General features: G+C 37.0%; 3 protein-coding genes across 9 annotated transcripts; all 3 read left to right on the top strand.

Annotated features, from left to right (window-relative positions):
- The first annotated feature begins 2871 nt into the window (after positions 1–2871).
- LOC112739468 (uncharacterized) lies at positions 2872–7392 on the top strand. Of its 2 annotated transcripts, none has more exons than XM_072215712.1 (9): positions 2872–3083; positions 3275–3467; positions 3641–3702; positions 3814–3920; positions 4050–4154; positions 4247–4323; positions 4427–6102; positions 6176–6585; positions 6660–7392. In XM_072215712.1, exons 7-9 carry the CDS (start codon positions 5343–5345, stop codon positions 7119–7121), a joined length of 1632 nt encoding a protein of 543 aa, XP_072071813.1. In that variant the 5' UTR covers positions 2872–3083; positions 3275–3467; positions 3641–3702; positions 3814–3920; positions 4050–4154; positions 4247–4323; positions 4427–5342; the 3' UTR covers positions 7122–7392. The 2 variants fall into 2 exon arrangements, with proteins under 2 accessions (XP_072071813.1, XP_029147401.1); XM_029291568.2 differs by having other exon boundaries at positions 2897–3083; positions 4247–4333.
- LOC140176568 (uncharacterized) lies at positions 3007–4640 on the top strand. The gene is made up of 6 exons (XM_072208094.1): positions 3007–3083; positions 3275–3454; positions 3814–3920; positions 4050–4154; positions 4247–4343; positions 4427–4640. Exons 1-6 carry the CDS (start codon positions 3007–3009, stop codon positions 4638–4640), a joined length of 780 nt encoding a protein of 259 aa, XP_072064195.1.
- Positions 7393–8291: 899 nt separating the features above from the next.
- Positions 8292–17461, top strand: LOC112722266 (uncharacterized). Of its 6 annotated transcripts, none has more exons than XM_072215721.1 (13): positions 8292–13189; positions 13272–13329; positions 13472–13550; positions 13935–14027; positions 14219–14407; positions 14581–14643; positions 14755–14860; positions 14990–15094; positions 15187–15263; positions 15403–15520; positions 15622–15694; positions 16094–16285; positions 16787–17461. In XM_072215721.1, coding segments are annotated over exons 8-13 (648 nt in total). In that variant the 5' UTR covers positions 8292–13189; positions 13272–13329; positions 13472–13550; positions 13935–14027; positions 14219–14407; positions 14581–14643; positions 14755–14860; positions 14990–15093; the 3' UTR covers positions 16974–17461. The 6 variants fall into 6 exon arrangements, with proteins under 6 accessions (XP_072071822.1, XP_072071819.1, XP_072071828.1 ...); XM_072215718.1 differs by having other exon boundaries at positions 10188–13189; positions 14755–14885; XM_072215725.1 differs by having other exon boundaries at positions 12608–13189; positions 14274–14407.
- Positions 17462–17819: the final 358 nt, after the last annotated feature.

Raw genomic sequence — 17819 nt, 5'->3', positions numbered from 1 at the left:
TATTGAAGGTTGAAGCTAGCAAACAAAAAATTCTTCTCTCGAAATTCCGATTAAAGTTAAAAGAATTCTACCTAATATTGAACTTTATTTATATGACTGCAGTTTAATTAAATTATCATTACCAATAATTTAAAACCAATTATTTCAAAGACTAGTCATGCTTCTACACATAGTGTCCACATTGAACCTCTTAAATTGTTGAAATTTTCAACCAAAACAAACACACTATATAGGAAGCTAATTAATTACAAGAGTCTTTTTTTCTCTTAACTAATGTATTGAAAAACATTTTTTTTAATTTAAAAACTGTGTATGTATAACTAAATTAAAACTTTTATTACGAGCGTTATTAAACACTTATATTCAAATCATTTAAATAATTAACATATATTATTTGAATTGTACGTAGCTAGCTATATATCTGGTTGTTTAATTAGTATGAAACCTTAGCTTTAGTATATTATACTATGGTATTATAACTTTTATTATCAAATATTCTAAAATTTTTATTATATAAAGATACATGCAAAACCAAAGTGTGGAAATAATGCCATGTAGACCAAGAAATTGGTTATAGAATTTGCAATAATAAAAACAAAGTAACTCTTTGGATTTACTGCAAGATGCACCTCACGTGGGACGAAAATGAAAATAAAGGTAAGATTGCAATGTTTGACTAGGCTAATTTTTTTTGTTATGGGAGTAAAAGTGGTGATATACTTTAATATGGTATGTGAAAATACACAAATTTCTGGCACCGATTTCTGTACTTAAAATTTTTTAATTTTTTTTTAACACAAATCTCTGGCACCGATTTGTGTACCTCTCACAAATCTCTGGCATCGATTTCTGCTTCTCTAGTTAAACGATCCCACATTTAAGTATAACACCCCAACAATCCACGTTTAAGAAAAATACTACTACCACTCCAATATTAAAAATAAAAAATTCGTTTGGCTAAGAATGGTAATGGATGCAAAATGTGATTTATGACTTTGGTGCCAAACAACAATAATTAACTTCGGTAATTTTAGATAGATAAAAAAAATTAAATTTATCTTATTTAGTATTTATAATTAATAAATATATATAACACAAGTTTAGACTATTTTAGTTAATTTTTTTATTTTTCAAATATTATTGAATTAAGTTTATTAGTGCAATTTATAAATAATATATTTACAATGACATTATTTTTATATTAATTGTTAAAAAATATTGATATTAAAATAGTACCTATTATAAAAAAATATGTACACCTAATGGGATGATTGATATACCTATATTTGTTTATTAATTAGTGTAAAACTTTCATTTATATATGATTTTTAACAAATAAAAACTATGTAAATACACTATTAGATATTCAAGGGGACATAGGATTAGGCCAAGTTTGGCTTCTCATAATTCTTTTTAAACGTGTTTATTACACTTTATAAAATAAATGATAGAAATTTATCTGCAATTATTTTTATATAAAAATTAATATTTAAGAATTATTTAAATGATCATTTAATTAAAATATTAAATTATTTAAAATTTTTTAATTATTAATTTTATATAAAAATAACTGTACGTAAGATTTTTACTTAAATAAATACTTCATCAAATATCCACAAAAATATGTGTTAATTTATGGTGCATATGGTTAGTATTTATACATGAAATACATATGATATTTACAAATATGTTCACACGGGAATATGATGACACTAAAATATACCGTCTTGGTATGACTAAATTTTTGGAGTGACCATTAAAATTTATGTTGTGGATGAATTTAGTTTTTAAATTTTTAATTACATTATTATTGCTTTTGAAATTGAGTTTCCAACATTATAGTAATTCTTCGAATAGCAATAACTCAACAAATAGAATAATTATTTGATACTTTTTTGTCACGTTGGAAATAAAATATTAGCTTATCATTTTATTTGTTGAGTTATTGTTGAAAAGAGATTGAAAAATCACTATTAAAGATGGTAACATTATCCAATTCTGCAAATAGCCAAATACTCATCCTGCTCCTTGTCACGTTGGAAATAAAATATTAGCTTATCATTTTATTTGTTGTTTTTTAATGATAATTAATGCCGTTTAGTTTTTAATGTTATTTTTTTATTACTTTTTTTAAATATATTAGTAATTTTTAAATTATTTTTACTTATAAAAATTAAATGAAGAATATATTAGTAATTAATGTGTCATATAAGTATGTTTTGAAGAGAGATCATTAGCAGAAAGACTAACGAGTCTCGCAAAATTAAATAACAAGGGCCGAGAAGGATATTTGTTTTTATTCAGGAGTTTCGTAGTCCATCGAAAAAAATGATCAAAAAGGCTGAGTTGGGTAATCACTCTAACATTTTCATTGATGTAATACTTTTAATTTAAATGACATTTTAATATTTATATTAGACTATAATTATATTTTAGTATGTATATTTATTTATATTTTATTTATTATTTTAGTATAAACGATTATTTCACTTAAGTCACAGTTGAATCAATTGAATAAGTAAATCAGTAATTAGAACATATCAATTTTCAAAACCTTGTATTAAAAATTAAATATATACATTTTTTTTGAAAAAAATTATGGTATAAAATATAAGTTTTTAAAATTTTTTCTTACTCTTATCAATTATATATATATATATATATATATATATATATATATCATTTCTCTAAAAACTATTTTATGAGAATACAATGAAGATAAATAATCAATTATTTTTTAAAAACATATATATATATATATTTGCTAATTTATGTAAGATTCGATAAATAATCATTCTAATTAAAACAAAATTCAATAAAGATAAACACATTTTTTCTCCAAAAAATCGTTTGGACTCGTTTTGTAAGCATAATATTAAAAAGGCCATCAAAGATTGAAATTGGAAAGAGCATACTTCTTCACTTTGCCACTTATTTCATTCAAATTCTCCTCTCTACTAAGCACAAACCCTATCCACCTTAACCTGCAGTTAACAAAGACCAACGATGGACGTCAACGACCCTTTGGATTTCGAGTTAGAGGATGAATTTCTCAAATCCCCGCCCAAAGTTAGCAATAAAAGGTACCCTTTTTCCCTCTTTAAAGTGTTTATTTTTAACTTTTTATTTTTGTGGTTACGGGAGATTTTAGGGTTTAATAGTTTCTATTATCTAACTTCAAAAACCAAGTACATTATTTGATTTGGATTACTTAGGGTTGGGTCGGTAAATGTTGCTTACTACTAACTTATGAAAAATTTTGAGTCTGGATTAGGAGGAAGAAGGTTATTGGGTTGGATGATGTTCTTACTGATCTTTTAAGAGAACAGAAAAAGCTTAAAGAAGAACATAATGAGCAGGAAAAGTCAAAGACAAAAAAGGCTAAGAAGGATGCAAGTTCCTATGATGATGATGAAGATCCCAGGGAAGCTTACCTGACAGAACTTTTTGAGAAGTGTGAAAATTAGGTAAAATAGTTTATTCCCCTTGTTCTTATTTTTGTAATGTTATTATTTTGCCTTTATTTCTTCATTGTCGATTACTATTTAGATTTTAATGATTTTATTCCACTTGGTGGGAAAAGTCTTGTTATCTTCATTGTTTGTCATTCATTAGCAATCACTTGGATTCTTCTGTGCAGTTGAAAATTTTGGTGAAGAAGAAGATATTCCTCTCTAGGGAGTGAAAGTGTTTGCAGATAAGGTTATTATACTAACTCAATTCTCTGATATCATCTATCATCTATGTATGGCTTGCTGTCGGTTTTAAGCTTGGATGTATGAGAATAGGGATGTTTCTTTTCATGAGATGCAGAAAAGCCTTTCCACCACTGGAATTTCCTAAGCTTGGAACCTGCAACCTTCTGCAGTCATTTTTGAACAGTGAGCTGAATTCTGTGGTGAAATTGGCAGCCGAAAAAGGTTGCTATGCCATTTTGTTTGTTCAGTCAGTATTTTTGGCACTTTTTGTCAACTCATAGGCCATTTCCTTTTAAAATTGCAAAATATCAAGTAGTGCCTGATTTAAGTCAAGATGTTGCGTTGTTTCAGATGATAACTTTCTTGAAGGATTACTCATCAATGGTTGGCTTCCAAAATTAGCATTCCTCTGTGGTCATATAGAAAAAACAGTAGCCATTTGGTCCTTCAACACAAGTGAGTGAAAGTTTAGTCTCATGTTATGTTGTTACCAGCTTTAAGCATAGCAATAATATTGTTACTCATCTATTTTTGTTTTGTTCATTCAGTGTTATATTCATTAAATGAAGAACTTCGAAACTCATCCTCTAACTTTTGGCGTGCAGTTCTCTCTTCTAGAAAAGAGGCAAAGACATGTTTGTTACAGTAACAATTTTGACTGAGCATGTTTCGTTTAAATCTATTTTCAATTGATATTTTAGTATTAAATACAGAATCATTATTTTTAGGTTGATCAATTGCCTATCGAAATTGGTTAGTGATCTTGCCTGGGAAAATGGTCGGCCTCAACTCCTCAAGATCAGCCGAGCTGTATGCTACAAGGCTGAACGTCCACCTCTGAGAATCCGAGTTCCTTATCTTCGTTGTAGGTGTAAGAGTACGAGCAATGCAAAGGGGGCGGAGTGTACCTGCAAAGGCACTCTAATGCTTAAGTCAGTGTAGTGTCGAGTTCAGAAAGATGATCCTCAAAAGAGATACTTTACCTTTCTTTTATAGACATATATATTCGTCCGTTATATTCTAAATGATAAATTGTCGGTTTCGTAACCGATCTTATCTTACCGTTGGGACGCCGGTTATGATGGTGTTAATGTCACCGAGTTATAGCTCATAAGGGCCGAGCAATAACGGCAGATGGCGAGTTATGGTGATGGCAAGTAACGGTTATGAGGCCGAGTTATAGCTCGTATTAAAGGTGACCATATCACAGCCCCCAAGCTTAGCCTGAGGAAAGTTTTTTAATGAAGCAGGTTGAGCTTTTGTGATGAGTTATAACTCGGTAAAGTGGGTTATTGAGTGAGCCCCCAGTTCAACGTACTTCATTAAATTAACTTCCCATCTGTGCCACGTGGGAAATTGTGCGCCCCTTTCGTGCAGGAGAGAGAAGGAGTGGGAACTTCATTAATGTTTTGATGGTTTCCAATGCTCTTTCGCCGTTTGATGTGATTGATGCAAAGGTGATATTTGGAGCGTTTTTTGTTTGTGATTAATTGTTTCTGCCGATTGGTATTTTGGGCATTTTTGGTTTTCTGCTTCTTGTGTGAAGAATGAGCAAGAGAGGTATGGTCACGTCTGTGTTCTTCTAATTCTTTTCTTCCCTTGTTTCTTTCTATTTCTTTGTTGCATGTTTGTTTGCTGTTTGTAATGGGGTTTGAGAAGGAGAGGAAGGATGAGATAGACTGGTCTTATGACTGGGTTGGTGATGATGTGAAGTCTCGGGTGTCATTATTCTGTGATGAAGCCGCCGTTAAGGAGGTGGATGCGAGTAAGTTGGTGAGGCAGAATTCTGGGGTTGGTGTTGAGTTGTTGTCCTATAGTGTTGATGATAGGGTTTATCACCGGGGTAGTGGGTTTGAATTCTTCTATATGTATAGCTGCGTTCTTGAGGAGTTGAGAGTTAGATTACCCTTTACTGATTTCGAATGTCAGGTCCTGAGGCAGTTAAACTGCGCTCCGTCGCAGCTTCATCCAAATGGGTGGGCCTTTCTTCGTTCTTTTGAAATTCTGATGGAGTTTCTGGAAGTGGTGCCGTCTGTTGATCTTTTCTTTTCATTATTTCAAGCCAAAGGGGTGTGGAAAGGTGGTTGGATAAACTTCAATAGCACCCCTGGTTTTGGCATTTTCAAATTGTACAAATCTTCTTTCAAAGATTTTAAAGAGATGTATTTAAAGGTTAGGGCTTTGGAAAAATATTTTCCTTTTTTCGTTGATGAAAATCTGGGTGAGAAGTTTCCGTTGTATTGGTGTTCGGAACCCCAAAATATACTCGGTCCTGAGGTTATCTCTCCGAGGAATGTTTGTGTGATTGAGTTTCTTGTTGAAAATATTGGTCGTGGGGACCTGATTTCAATGTATGAGCTTCTGAAGTGGGAGGAGGATAAAGATGCTGTGGTAGATTATTTGGGTGAGTTATAAGGTTGTTGCTAAGGTGTTTTATTGCTTCTTGCCATATTTCTGATGTTGTTTTGCTTTCACAGGCGGTAAATACCCTGGCGTTTCGGCTACGTCTTTGAGGACGCGTTTCAAGAATAAGAATCTGGAGAAGGAGGTATCGTCGTCGAATGTTGAGAAAGTTGCTGTTGCTGGCGAGGTTACGCAGCCTCGTCAAGGTCGGAGGAAGGTGATTGTGAAGAAGAGAAAGAAGTCCGACCTTGTTGACTTATCCGATGAGTCTGATGAAAAGGAGGTAGGGGTTCCTTTGGAAGAGATACAGGCTTTTATGGGTAATCAAAAAAGGCTACATGAAATTTCTGAACAAAGTGAGGCATTTTCGGTGTGGGAGAAGGAGTATCCCTATATGGTTGTGGTGGACGAGTATTGCCAATCGTCGGCTGATGTTACTCTTGCAGAGGAAGTTGGGGATATGGCTATTGGGCAGTATATGCAGGTAATGACCTACTGTTTTTTCTTTACTCTTCTTTTGGGAATCGTATGACCTTTTTGGTTTATTCTTTTCTGTAGGTTGTTGGTTTGCGCCTTGCAAGTCTTGGGCGTAGCCAAGAGTTGAAGAATAAGAGGGTTGCTGTAGAAAAAGGAGAGGTTTCTGTTTTGAAGGAGGAGTTGGTTAAGAGTAAGAGTATTGCTGCTGAGCTTCAAGTGCGGTTGACCGAGATGGAGAAGTTGCTGAAGGAGACTAAAGAAAGTTATTCTAAAGATGTGGAAGATTTGAAGAAAAAGGAAAGTGATCTGGTGAACCTGCAAACTCGTCTGATTGAGGTTACTACTCAATTTAAGGATATGGAGAAGAAAAAGGCTGATGAGATATTGGATTCGTTTATTGAAGGTTTCGAAAGAGCAAGGTTGCAGGTTAAGTTTTTGGTTCCAGATGCCGATCTTTCGGGGATGGATCCTGGAAAGATTGTTCGAGATGGTCAGCTGATCGAAGATGATGGGGATGCAGAAGATGAAGCCGATAATGTTTGATGTGTTTTGTTAGAAACTTATTTGAATTTCTTTTGCATATGTAATAGTTAATTTTGTGTGTTTTGAACTTTGTTGAATTGACGTGTTTGAATTTTGAAAGTGATGCTTTTTATCAAAGCTGTTTGTTATTCGTCGGAAAGTTTTCCGAGCTTATTGGCATTGTTTTTGATGACGTTACCTGACAATGGCAGGTTTGTAGCTTAGACTTGTATTGGGCTTTGTCTGAACTATATTGATAGAGTTATATTTGATTGATAATATTAGTCGCATAGTTGTTTGATGAAGAAAATAATATGCGTCTTCTGTATATTCAGAGTCATTTTGAACCTTTTAAATACAAAGGTGCAGGTAGGCTAGCCTCGTTAAAACCTCTCCAAGCAAAACCCTTTGGGATAAAATCTTGGTAGTAGGAAAAAGAGTACCAGCCTGTCCCTGTCTTTTAACTGTAAAATTTCTTTAAGGAAGATATGTTCCTTGTACTAGGTATGAGTTTACCATCTAGTGATTCTAGCTTGTATGCTCCTTGGCCGAGTACTTCTGATACTCGGAATGGGCCGTCCCAATTGGCTGCGAGCTTTCCGTGTGTCGGTGGCTTCCGAGCAGTTTCGGTTTTGCGGAGGACTAAGTCTCCTTTCTCGTCTCCTTTCTCGAATGATCTGCTTCTGACTGACTTGTTGTATTGTCGAGCAATTGCTTGCTGCGCCGCTCGTTGCTTCAAGGTGGCGATGTCTCTAACCTCTTCGATGATATCCAGCTCGGATCTCCGAGCTTCGTCTTGATTGTTGATTTGAGTTCGGATTGATTTCTGGGAGATCTCCAGGGGGATCATGGCTTCCGATCCGTATACCAGCCTGAAGGGCGTTTCTTTTGTTGATGTTTGTGGGGTGGTATTGTATTCCCAAAGGACTTCAGGTATTAGTTCGGCCCATAGGCCTTTGGCGTCATCTAGCTTTTTCTTTAGTGCATGCAGGATGACCTTATTTGCGGCCTCGGCTAGCCCGTTCGTTTGAGGATGTTCAACAGATGTGAAGTGTTGTCTTATTTTGAGATTCTGCAAAAAAGATTGAAACTTCTGATCGGCAAACTGGCGACCGTTGTCAGTTGTGATATGTTGAGGTATCCCGAAACGGCAAATAATGTTTTTCCAAACGAATGAAATCATTTGTTGAGATGTTATTTTTGCTAAAGGTTGGGCTTCCACCCATTTGGAGAAATAGTCAATGCCGACAATAAGAAATTTTACCTAGCCCGGTGCCGTAGGGAACGGCCCGAGTATATCCAAACCCCATTGGTTAAACGGCCAGCTGATGTCTGAGTGATGCATTTGCTCGACAGGTATGTGTATCAGTGGTGCGTGTCGTTGGCAATTGTGGCATGATCTAATTTTTTGCTGGCTGTCCTGTTTCAATGTCGGCCAAAAAAATCCAGCTCGGAGGATTTTTGATGCTAGGCTCCGGGCTCCTGTATGTGTGCCACAGATTCCTTCATGTACCTCTGCTAATGCTATGTCAGCTTCTGACTTGTTGAGGCATTTGAGTAGAGGGCGAGTATATCCTCGTCGATACAATGTTCCATGGAGTATTGTGAAGGAAGATGCTCGTCATCTGAACTTTTTATCATTCTCGACCCCCTCTGGTATAGAACCTGTTTGTAAATAGTGTATAAGGTCGTCCCTCCAATCTTTAACCTGTGTAACACTTAACACATTTGTCAGAGTAACAGTGGGTGATGTTATTGTGGACTGTTGTAGTGTGGATAACTCGGATTGTGTGCTGCCAAGTTTGGATAAGATATCTGCCCTCTGATTTTGTTCGCGTGGTATATGTTCTATTTCAAATTTTACAAATTTTGTTAATAATTTTTTTACTGATAGCATGTATTTAGAGAGTAGAGGATCTTTTACCTGAAAATGGTCGTTTACCTGCTGTACCACCAGCAAAGAATCGCAATATACCTTGATGTTTGAGATTTGGAGATCTAAACAGAGTCGGAGTCCAGCGAGTAGTGCTTCATACTCGGATTGGTTTTTGCTGGCTTTGAAAGCTAAGTGTATGGAATGTTCTAATATGAAGCCATCGTCGGCTTCCCGACGAATTCCTGCTCCACAACCCTCATTATTTGAAGAGCCGTCGACATATAAGATCCACTGCTTTGCATGATCTTCTCCGGATGGCATTGTAAACTCGGTGATGAAATCTGCTAGAAATTGTGATTTGATCAGTCCTCTGGATTGGTATCGGATATCGAACTCAGATAGTTCGATTGCCCATTTTATGAGCCGTCCTGAAATTTCTGGTTTATGTAACACTTGTCTTAGTGGGTGATCGGTTCTGACGTGGATAACGTGGCTCTGGAAGTAAGGTCGGAGACGTCGCGCCGAGAATATTAGTGCTAGTGCGAGCTTCTCGATCCTTGGATAATTTAGTTCGGCATGCTGGAGGGTCTTACTGACAAAGTATATCGGATGCTGAACTTTGTTTCTCTCTGTTACAAGGGCCGAACTTATCGCCCAATCAGTAACTGACAGATATAGAAATAAATATTCCCCTTGTCTGGGTTTTTGTAAAATCGGCGGTTGTGAGAGAGTTGTTTTTAATTTCAAAAAGGCTTTCTCACAATCGTCGTTCCATTCAAATCTATTTTTCTTTTTAATTGTTTGGAAAAAGGGAATAGAAGTTGAAGCTAAACAGGGAACAAATATGGAAAGTGCGGCAAGGCGTCCTGTGAGACGTTGAACTTCTTTGACTGTTTTAGGGCTGGCCATGTCTAGCACTGCTCGGCATTTATCTGGATTTGCATGTATTCCCCTGCACGTTAGCAAAAAACCTAAAAACTTACCCCCTTGAACGGCGAAGGCACATTTCTCGGGATTGAGACGTATGTTGTACTTGCGGATTTGGCCGAATATTTCTCGAAGGTCGCTGATGTGATTATCTCCGATTTTTGTTTTGGCGACCATATCGTCGACATAAACTTCGATGTTTCTGCCAATTTGTTTGGCGAACACTTTATCCATAAGGCGTTGGTAAGTTGCACCTACGTTCTTTAATCCAAATGGCATAACTTTATAACAATAATTACCGAAATCAGTGATAAAAGCTGTTTTATCTTGATCGGAGGGGTGCATGAGTATTTGATTATACCCTAAATACGCATCCATAAAACTTAAAGTAGCGTAGCCTGATGCATTGTCTACTAAAGAGTCTATGGATGGTAGTGGGTAAGAATCCTTTGGACATGCTTTGTTTAAATCGGTGAAGTCGACGCACATGCGCCACTTACCGTTTTGTTTTCTTACCATTACCACATTGGCTAACTAGGTAGTGAATCTGATTTCTTTGATAAAGTTGGCGTTGATGAGCTTTTGTGTTTCTTCTAGTGATGCTCTCCTCTTTTCTTCGCCGAGTTTTCGTTTCTTTTGTTGTACTGGTCGGACTCCCGAGTTTATTGCTAGTTTATGACTGATAATCTGTGGATCAATACCGGGCATGTCTGAAGGTGTCCAGGCAAAAAGCTCGGCGTTTTCTTGCAGGAAGGTCGTTATGGCTTGTAACTCAGTGGTGTCGACTGAGGTACCTACATAGGTAAATTTGTTAGGGTCATTGTTGAAGTATACTTTTTGTAGGTCATCAGATGGTTTTGGACGCTCGAGAAAATCAGCTCTTGGGTCGAGGTCGGCCATGGTTTCCTCTTTTTGTTTGAGATCAACGTTGTTGACTTGTTGTGTTGAGCGGTTTTGGAACTTCATGCTGATGTTGTAACACTGTCGTGCCTCTTTATGATCTCCATGGATTGTGACAACCTGGTCATCCTGTAGGGGAAACTTTACACAGAGATGAACGGTAGAGACAATGGCGCCGAACTTATTTAAGAAAGGTCGGCCAAGAATAAGGTTATATGGACTGAAACAATCAACGACTAAATATTGAATATCATTAGTTTTTGAAAGAGGATGCTCACCCAGTGTGGTTTGTAACCACACTGATCCGAGTATTGGAACTCGTTCTCCTGAGAAGCCGACCAAATCCCCTCCTGTTGACTGCAGCATGTTGTCGCTGAGCTTCATCTTTTGAAATGTGGAGTAAAACAGGACATCGGCACTGCTCCCGGGGTCCAAAAGAACTTTTTTCACTAACAGATCTCCTAGCTGAAGGTTTATCACCACAAGGTCGTCCAAATTTTGTATACTGGAGTTGAAGTCGGCGTATGTGAAAGTGACTTTGGGTTGTGGATTGGTGACTGTTGCGTCTTGTTGTGGTCCGTTTACCGAACATATGGCTCTGAACGATCTTTTCCTCGCCGAGTTCGAGTGCCCTCCACTGGCGTATCCTCCTGAAATACAATTGATTATACCTCGTGGTCTTTCATATTGGCTTGAAGATGCCTTCTCTTTTCCTCGGCTTTGTTCAGAGAGGTTGTTTGTTGTGGAGCTTGGTCCGCGCTTTTGGATATGACTACCGATGTATTTGTCGAGGTGTCCTTGTCTTGCTAGTCGCTCTAGAAGGTCTTTTGCGACAACGCAATCGTCAGTGTTGTGGCCATGCTTCTGGTGGAAAGCGCAATATTTCATTTTGTCCGCGTTCTTCGCATCTTGGTATGTACCTGCCTTTCTTGGTGGCTTTATTAGTTTTGAGTGCAGGATCTCTTTGATTATGTCTTCTCTCTTAGTGTTGAACTGCGTATAAGAATCAAATCGAGGTGTCAGTTTGAAATTTTTCTTAGTGGTTGAACCTCTATCTTCGTCGCGGAAGTGTGATTTGTCAGACTTTCGAGCTTGTCTAAGTTCTTCGATATCAATTTGTCCTTTTGCCTTCTCTCGAAATTCTGCCAGGGTCCTCGGCTTGGCTACTGCGATTGTCTCCTGAAACTTTCCAGGTCGGAGACCACTTTTAATTGCGTGCAGATGGACTTCGGGATGGAGGTCTGGTATGCTGATTGCGACCTTAGTGAAGCGCGTCATGTATTCCTTTAAGCTTTCGTTTGGTCCTTGCTTGATGTTGTTCAAGTAATCGGAATCGTGCAAGTATATTTCGGATCTGGCAAAATGCTCCTCAAATAACTTCGCCAACTGATGAAAACGCGAAATGGAACCTGCAGGCAAAGCACACAACCAATCAAGTGCAGGACCGTCTAAATAATTTGGAAAACAACGACATAAAACTGTATCTGATGCACCATTGACGATCATTATTGATCGGAATTTCTTTAGAAACTTCCTCGGGTCTCCGTGTCCATCATAAGGCGTGAGGGTCAGCGGCAAAGTGAACCTCTTCGGCAGTTCGAAGTTCATAACTTCATCCGTGAAGGGAACCACAGGGTCTTCGGACTCTTCTTTTTCATCTTCGGGCCGTGGGTCCTCGTGTCGAGCGGTCTCTGAAACATGAGTGGGTTGGGACTGATGTTCCTCGTCTTCTGGTTGCTGGTGATGAGCATCGTCATGCTCAATCCGAGCATGATTTATTTCAGCAATTTGGGCAGCCATTATTTGGTTCTCGTCAGCCATTCGCTGATTGGCTTGTTGTAGCTCAGCTACCATTCGCATAAGTTCGGATAATGAAGGAGGCGGTGTGTCAGCCATGGATGCAGACGGAAGTGATGGGACCAAAAGAAAAGAATACGATTTCTTCGACCCCACGGTGGGCGCCAATTGATCTTGCCTGGGAAAATGGTCGGCCTCAACTCCTCAAGATCAGCCGAGCTGTATGCTACAAGGCTGAACGTCCACCTCTGAGAATCCGAGTTCCTTATCTTCGTTGTAGGTGTAAGAGTACGAGCAATGCAAAGGGGGCGGAGTGTACCTGCAAAGGCACTCCAATGCTTAAGTCAGTGTAGTGTCGAGTTCAGAAAGATGATCCTCAAAAGAGATACTTTACCTTTCTTTTATAGACATATATATTCGTCCGTTATATTCTAAATGATAAATTGTCGGTTTCGTAACCGATCTTATCTGGGTTTTGTCCAACTCATTAATCGAAGACAATCCAGTAATCTATGAAATGTTCTGTCTTTTTCTAAGACAATGCTCTAGCTTGATTTCAGCATCGAACCTACGATCATATGCGTCAAAGGTGAACGAAATGTCTTTCTTATTATCAACTTGTGGTTTGATTGCAGCGTGATCAAATTCAAAGAAATTATTTTGTTATACAGGTTCGTCATAGGGCCGCATATCTTATGCACTTCTCCATCTACAAGTAATTGGTTTCTGGTATGTATTGTACAGTATACTATTCACTTCATGGATAAACCTGAACACTATAAAGTATAAACAGAGATGTTCATGTTAAAAGATAAAGACATGAATTTTTTTGGTGTCATTGTTTCTCATAACATTCTTTCTTTTTGTGTAGCCTTAAAGGACCATATTTTGAAGGGTGAGAGTTTGCAAGATTGAAGTAGCATGGCTTCTGCAACCTTATTTTGACCGAGGTTCTTCAGAATCCCGGATATTTTTTATTCTTGTTGGGTGGCATGAATCAATATCTAAGATATAAGTAGCTGACAATTATGAATTATCTACCATTTATCCAATTAGCATTTGTTAAATGCCATGCATTTGTAAAATCCATTGTATATCAATCAAACTCTTTTAACCAAAGCTACATCTCACGTTGCATTTCTTTGTCTTTAAGTTGGCAACAAAGATAAACATATTTTCCCTCCAAAAAATCGTTTGGACCCGTTTTGTAAGCATAATATTAAAAAGGCCATCAAAGATTGAAATTGGAATGAGCATGCTTCTTCACTTTGCCACTTATTTCATTCAAATTCTCCTCTCTGCTAAGCACAAATCCTATCCACCTTAACCTGCAGTTAATAAAGACAAACGATGGACGTCAACGACCCTTTGAATTTCGAGTTAGAGGATGAATTTCTCAAATCCCCACCCATAGTTAGCAATAAAAGGTACCTTTTTTCCCTCTTCAAAGTGTTTATTTTTAACATTTCATTTTTTTGGTTACAGGAGATTTTAGGGTTTAATAGTTTCTATTATCTAACTTCAAAAACCAAGTACATGATTTGATTTAGATTACTTAGGGTTGGGTCGGTAAATGTTGCTTACTACTAACTTATGGAAAATTTTGAGTGTGGATTAGGAGGAAGAAGGTTATTGGGTTGGATGATATTCTTACTGATCTTTTAAGAGAACAGAGAAAGCTCAAAGAAGAACAGAATGAGCAGAAAAAGTCAAAGACAAAAAAGGCTAAGAAGGATGCAAGTTCCTATGATGATGATGAAGATCCTAGGGAAGCTTGACAGAACTTTTTGAGAAGTGTGAAAATCAGGCAAAATAGTTTATTCCCCTTGTTCTTATTTTTGTAATGTTATTATTTTGCCTTTATTTCTTCATTGTCGATTACTATTTAGATTTTAATGATTTTATTCCACTTGGTGGGAAAAGTCTTGTTATCTTTATTGTTTGTCATTCATTAGCAATCACTTGGATTGTTCTGTGCAGTTGAAAGATTTTGGTGAAGAAGAAGATATTCCTCTCTGGGGAGTGAAAGTGTTTGCAGATAAGGTTATTATACTAACGCAATTCTCTGATATCATCTATCATCTATGTATGGCTTGATGTTGGTTTTAAGCTTGGATGTATGAGAATAGGGATGTTTCTTTTCATGAGATGCAGAAAGCCTTTCCACCGCTGGAATTTCCTGAGCTTGGAACCTGCAACCTTCTGCAGTCATTTTTGAACAGTGAGCTGAATTCTGTGGTGGAATTGGCAGTCGAAAAAGGTTGCCATGCCATTTTGTTTGTTCAGTCAGTATTTTTGGCACTTTTTGTCAACTCATAGGCCATTTCCTTTTAGAATTGCAAAATACCAAGTAGTGCCTGATTTAAGTCAGGATGCTGCGTTGTTTCAGGTGATAACTTTCTTGAAGGATTGCTCATCAATGGTTGGCTTCTAAAATTAACATTCCTCTGTGGTCATATAGAAAAACCAGTAGCCATTTGGTCCTTCAACACAAGTGAGTGAAAGTTTAGTCTCATGTTATGTTGTTACCAGCTTTAAGCATAGCAGTAATATTGTTGCTCATCTATATTTGTTTTGTTCGTTCAGTGTTATATTCATTAAATGAAGAACTTCGAAACTCATCCTCTGACTTTTGGCGTGCAATTCTCTCTTCTAGAAAAGAGGTAAAGACATGTTTGTTATGTTTTCTTTTGGTAATGATAGATGATGGTTGTAGCAGTAACAATTTTGACTGAGCATGTTTCGTTTAAATATATTTTTCAATTGATATTTTAGTATTAAATACAGAATCATTATTTTTAGGTTGATCAATTGCCTGTCGAAATTGGTTTGTTTCCTGAGTACTCAGATTTGAGAACAGCTCTTGACACTTATGGGTTTCTTTTTGAATTTTCATCCAGTGGTGAACCCAAAAATTTAGGTAACTATGTTGAGATATTTGCAATATTTCATGTGTAACAACAAAGACATTGCTACATATATTTATTTCCATCCTTCTAAGAAAATCTGTCTGTCTCCTAGATTCCGACACTGGAGAACCACCCCAAAATATTAGAGCCTGGCTCAAATTTGTCACTGCTTGTTGTTTAATATGGTAAGCCACAACAATGTGTCTACTTAGACGATCATGTGAATTGGTTTTCTGTTACTTTATTACCTTTGGCACACTTAAAGAATTGGCTTAAAGAATAGAAGGATTAAGTGTTTACTAATGACTTATGGCGTATCATAGTTTTTTTACCATCACTGATGTCTAATGTACCTTAGTGATTTGTGATTAAGTGTTTATTTGAAACTTCAGTATATATTTTGCACATTTGAGGAGTAAATCCTTATTAGTTTAAGCTCTTTTATTAATGTGTATTTGACTGGTGGTGTCTTATGATTCATGATTCAAAAATTAGACAAATGATTTTGGGACTTGATTTATGATTTGACATCCTTGTTTATTGATGTGACAATTTCAACTTACGCCTTTTTATTCTAACTGCAGGAGTAAAAGGCCAGTATTTTCTGTTGTAGAAGCTGAAGAACTCATTGAAATTATTATATGTCTATTTCTAGATCGCCAGTTTCAAGGTTTATTAGTGCTTTTGAATGATTGCGTAGAAGCGATTGTCAATTACTTCACAGACCAGGAATGGCATTCAAGTTGTGAGAACATAGAAAAATTCATTGCTTCCAGGTTGTTATTACTTTTTAGTACCAATAAATAATAATTCAGTGTAGTTCTTGAACTATGAACTTAGTAGCTTTACTTATCTACCCAATTGTAGCTTTATTTATTGCTGATAATTAAACTTAATAGAGAAGTGATTGTCATCTCTGGAAATTGGACCAAATAATATTATAATCTAAATGTTAATTCTTAGTGCTGAGATATTTATACATTATGAATTTCTGTATGTGGTAATCATCAATGAAATCAGTTGGCATTAATTAGTGCCAACTGTAAATAAACAAGCTGAAGTGTATTTTAGTGCTTGCCCAGTTACTTTATCTTCGCTTCATTTCTCTTATTCTAACTGGCTTGGTGATGAGCGGATAATTTGTACGCTTTTTGGCATTGTTTTTAGTATGTTTTTAGTATGATCTAGTTAGTTTTTAGTATATTTTCATTAGTTTTTAGTTAAAATTCACTTTTCTGGACTTTACTATGAGTTTGTGTGTTTTTTTGTGATTTCAGGTATTTTCTGGCTGAAATTGAGGGACCTGAGCAAAAATCTGATTCAGAGACTAAAAAGGACTGCAGATGCTGTTGGATTCTGACCTCCCTGCACTCGAAGTGGATTTTCTGGAGCTACAGAAGCCCAATTGGCGCGCTCTCAACGGCGTTGGAAAGTAGACATCCTGGGCTTTCCAGCAATATATGATAGTCCATACCTTACCCAAGATTTGATGGCCCAAACTGGCGTTCAAAGTCACCTTCAAGATTTCCAGCGTTAAACGCCGGAACTGGCACCCAAATGGGAGTTAAACGCCCAAACTGGCACTAAAGCTGGCGTTTAACTCCAAGAAGAGTCTCTACACGAAAATGCTTCATTGCTCAGCCCAAGCACACACCAAGTGGGCCCAGAAGTGGATTTTTATGTCATTTACTCATTTCTGTAAACCTTAGGCTACTAGTTTTCTATAAGTAGGACCTTTTACTATTGTATTTAGGAATCTTTTGATCACTTTAGATCTCTAGATCATCTTTGGATGTCTAGTTCTTAGATCATTGGGAGGCTGGCCTCACGGCCATGCCTAGACCTTGTTCTTATGTATTTTCAACGGTGGAGTTTCTACACACCATAGATTAAGGTGTGGAGCTCTGCTGTACCTCGAGTATTAATGCAATTACTATTGTTCTTCCATTCAATTCCGCTTGTTCTTGTTCTAAGATATCACTTGTTCTTCAACTTGATGAATGTGATAATCCGTGACACTCATCATCATTCTCACCTATGAACGTGTGACTGACAACCACCTCCGTTCTACCTTCGATTGGGTGAATGTCTCTTGGATTCCTGATTGCACGATGCATGGTTGATCGCCTGACAACCGAGTGCTCGCCTGACAACCGAGCCAACCATTCCGTGAGATCAGAGTCTTCGTGGTATAGGCTAGAACTGATGGCGGCATTCAAGAGAATCCGGAAGGTCTAACCTTGTCTGTGGTATTCTGAGTAGGATTCGATGATTGAATGACTGTGACGTGCTTCAAACTCCTAGCAGGCG

The sequence above is a fragment of the Arachis hypogaea genome, chromosome 2 (genome assembly GCF_003086295.3).
Source record: "Arachis hypogaea cultivar Tifrunner chromosome 2, arahy.Tifrunner.gnm2.J5K5, whole genome shotgun sequence".
Classification (NCBI taxonomy): Eukaryota; Viridiplantae; Streptophyta; class Magnoliopsida; order Fabales; family Fabaceae; genus Arachis; species Arachis hypogaea.
Note: the sequence above shows the minus strand (reverse complement) of the source record. Positions and strands in the feature narration are given on the sequence as shown.

Excerpts from the sequence above, each read along its gene's own strand:
- LOC140176568 (XM_072208094.1), top strand. The coding sequence starts at position 3,007 with ATGGACGTCAACGACCCTTTGGATTTCGAGTTAGAGGATGAATTTCTC. Across the intron at positions 3,921-4,049 it reads GAAATTGGCAGCCGAAAAAG|ATGATAACTTTCTTGAAGGA; the intron begins GTTGCTATGCCA and ends GCGTTGTTTCAG. Across the intron at positions 4,155-4,246 it reads CATTTGGTCCTTCAACACAA|TGTTATATTCATTAAATGAA; the intron begins GTGAGTGAAAGT and ends TTGTTCATTCAG.
- LOC112722266 (XM_072215718.1), top strand. Across the intron at positions 15,264-15,402 it reads TTCTCTCTTCTAGAAAAGAG|GTTGATCAATTGCCTGTCGA; the intron begins GTAAAGACATGT and ends CATTATTTTTAG. Across the intron at positions 16,286-16,786 it reads GAAAAATTCATTGCTTCCAG|GTATTTTCTGGCTGAAATTG; the intron begins GTTGTTATTACT and ends TTGTGATTTCAG.
- LOC112739468 (XM_072215712.1), top strand. The coding sequence starts at position 5,343 with ATGGGGTTTGAGAAGGAGAGGAAGGATGAGATAGACTGGTCTTATGAC. Across the intron at positions 6,103-6,175 it reads TGCTGTGGTAGATTATTTGG|GCGGTAAATACCCTGGCGTT; the intron begins GTGAGTTATAAG and ends TTGCTTTCACAG. Across the intron at positions 6,586-6,659 it reads CTATTGGGCAGTATATGCAG|GTTGTTGGTTTGCGCCTTGC; the intron begins GTAATGACCTAC and ends TCTTTTCTGTAG.